This window comes from Lissotriton vulgaris, unplaced genomic scaffold (assembly GCF_964263255.1).
Source record: "Lissotriton vulgaris unplaced genomic scaffold, aLisVul1.2 SCAFFOLD_4287, whole genome shotgun sequence".
Taxonomy (NCBI): domain Eukaryota; kingdom Metazoa; phylum Chordata; class Amphibia; order Caudata; family Salamandridae; genus Lissotriton; species Lissotriton vulgaris.
The window spans coordinates 1-2,259 of NW_028253656.1; the positions used below are offsets into that span (position 1 = coordinate 1).

Genomic DNA, 2,259 nt, shown 5'->3' on the forward strand with positions numbered 1-2,259 from the left:
TATTTCCCGCAAGGTAGGGTTCTAAGAAGAACATCCCCTTGAACTGGAATTTGTATGGATTGTTTGAGGTGTTATTTATTTTAATTCTGTGAGGGTGTCAGAGAACCATGTTATCATAAAATGAATATTTTATGTGTGTAGGCATACACATTCAGACACAAAAGTAGGCATACCCACACACCACATTCATTCAGGTTACAAAACACTACATTTTCCTTTTTTTTACAAATATTTACTGATGCCCTTGAATTCTTCCTATCATCTTCCTGAATGCCCCTTTGATCTCATCATTTCTTATACTATACACAAAAGGGTTGAGGAAAGATGTAACCATGGAGTACATTACACTTAACCATATGCTCTTATCAGGAGTAAAGACTGCGGATGGCCAAACATATGTAAAAAGCGTAGGCCCATAAAATAGGAATGTGGAGGTGAGGTGGGCGAGGCAAGTGGAGAACGCTTTCGATTTTCCAGTGGAGGACTTGAGTCTCAGAATGACTGGAACTATCTGACTATAGGAGATAACAATACAAAGAAAGGGACTTCCTATGAATACAGTGGCCTCTGTGGCTAGTACAAGCTCGTTGATGGTGGTGTCTGAACACGAGAGCTTCAGAAGAGGTGGGAGATCACAAAAGTAGTGTTCAATTTTATTGGAGTCACAATAGACTAGCCTGGAGGCCAAGACACTGTGTAGTGCTGAATGTAAAGATACAGCTACCCAAGTGCACACTATTAGTGATATACAGATCTTCTTTGACATGAATCGTACATAATGTAAAGGACGACATATGGCCATGAATCGATCAAAACCCATTATTCCCAACATGTAATGGTCCATATTTCCAAATGAAGCGAAAAAATGCCACTGTGTGATGCAAGCAGAGAAAGAAATTGTCCTCTTTGATGACACCAGGTCTATTAGCAGCTTGGGCACTGTGATAGTTGTGAGGCAGATGTCGACACAGGCCAGGATGCTCAGAAAGAAGTACATTGGTGTGTGGAGTCTAGAGTCTATCTTGATAAGAAGGATGATTGTCAGGTTTCCCAGCAGAATGCTTATATACATAGCAAGGAAAATGAAGAAGAGGAGCAGCTGTTTCTCTGGGCGACTAACAAAGCCCACGAAGATGAATTCTGTGACGACGCTCCTGTTTCCATGCTCCATAGTGGTGCAGAACTGGAATGAACAAAACAGTGTGATTAGTAGCCCAATAGAAAGTTGCCCCATGCATTTGCATTTGCCTCTTTGCAGAACACTACATCACATGGCATTAACCATCCACCACCCACCATCCCCTTCTATTAATCATTGACTTTATGATTGTCTTTGACCCCATACAAAGGTCCACTGCTTTTTTACTAGTTTTGTCCTGTATATATATCATATACATGCATACATACATGCATGCATGCACACATACATATATAGCAACTTAATCACGAAGCTGCATAGGCAAGAACGCCCGCACTCCTCGATGTTCCTCAAAGGAAAAGTTTAAGCCAGAATAAACTTTACCTTTGAGGAACATCGAGGAGTGTGGGCATTCTTGCTTACGTGGCTGCGCAAGTCAACTGCTTTATTACGCATCATACGCCCGTCTTGCCAGGCACCAACCTCGCGAGGTGGATGTAATTGGGAGAAAGGCAGGAAAGCTGTTTGGAAGAGTATACATAGGTATATGTATACTGGTCTTCCGGGTGGCATGCCTCTTCCATTGACCAATAATTTACTGTTGTCAAAATACCAAGGACCTATGTTTCTGAGTATTACATTTGTCAGTTTCTCATTCAAAATCCACAATATGGGACCATTGATGCCGCCCACATTTAGCTTTTGTACCAGCCGCGGACTGTGCAGGTAAGAGCTGTGGGGCCTGTGCGGCGGAAGGGACGGGTGGGGGGTATTTTGACAGCGAGGGAAAAATAAACTATTTATTTAATTTTCCATTGTGTTCGTCTGTCGACCCCCTCCTCCCTCCCCCCCCCACCCGCCCCCTAACCCGGCCCCACCGTTATTACCTGCACGGGCTGCGTCTGCTTTGTACCCTGTCCCATTCACTGATTCATTGGCCAACATTGATGTTTGTGTTGGTGCTTGAATGAGGCGAAACCGCTGGAACCCTTCAACAAATCAGAACCATTATCAGAACACTTGACACAATAACTCCAAGGTTCCCAAATAATCTGAAAGCTGCCAATGAGTTGCCCAGTGAGGATCTGAAACAGATCAATTAAAGCTTTAAAGTGTGGGGT

The 2,259-nt window shown here is 43.3% G+C and overlaps 1 protein-coding gene across 1 annotated transcript; it reads right to left on the minus strand.

Moving 5' to 3' along the window:
- Positions 1 to 232: 232 nt before the first annotated feature.
- Positions 233 to 1,171, minus strand: LOC147660894 (olfactory receptor 1f45-like). The gene has a single exon (XM_086951441.1). It carries the CDS (start codon positions 1,169 to 1,171, stop codon positions 233 to 235), a length of 939 nt encoding a protein of 312 aa, XP_086807567.1.
- Positions 1,172 to 2,259: the final 1,088 nt, after the last annotated feature.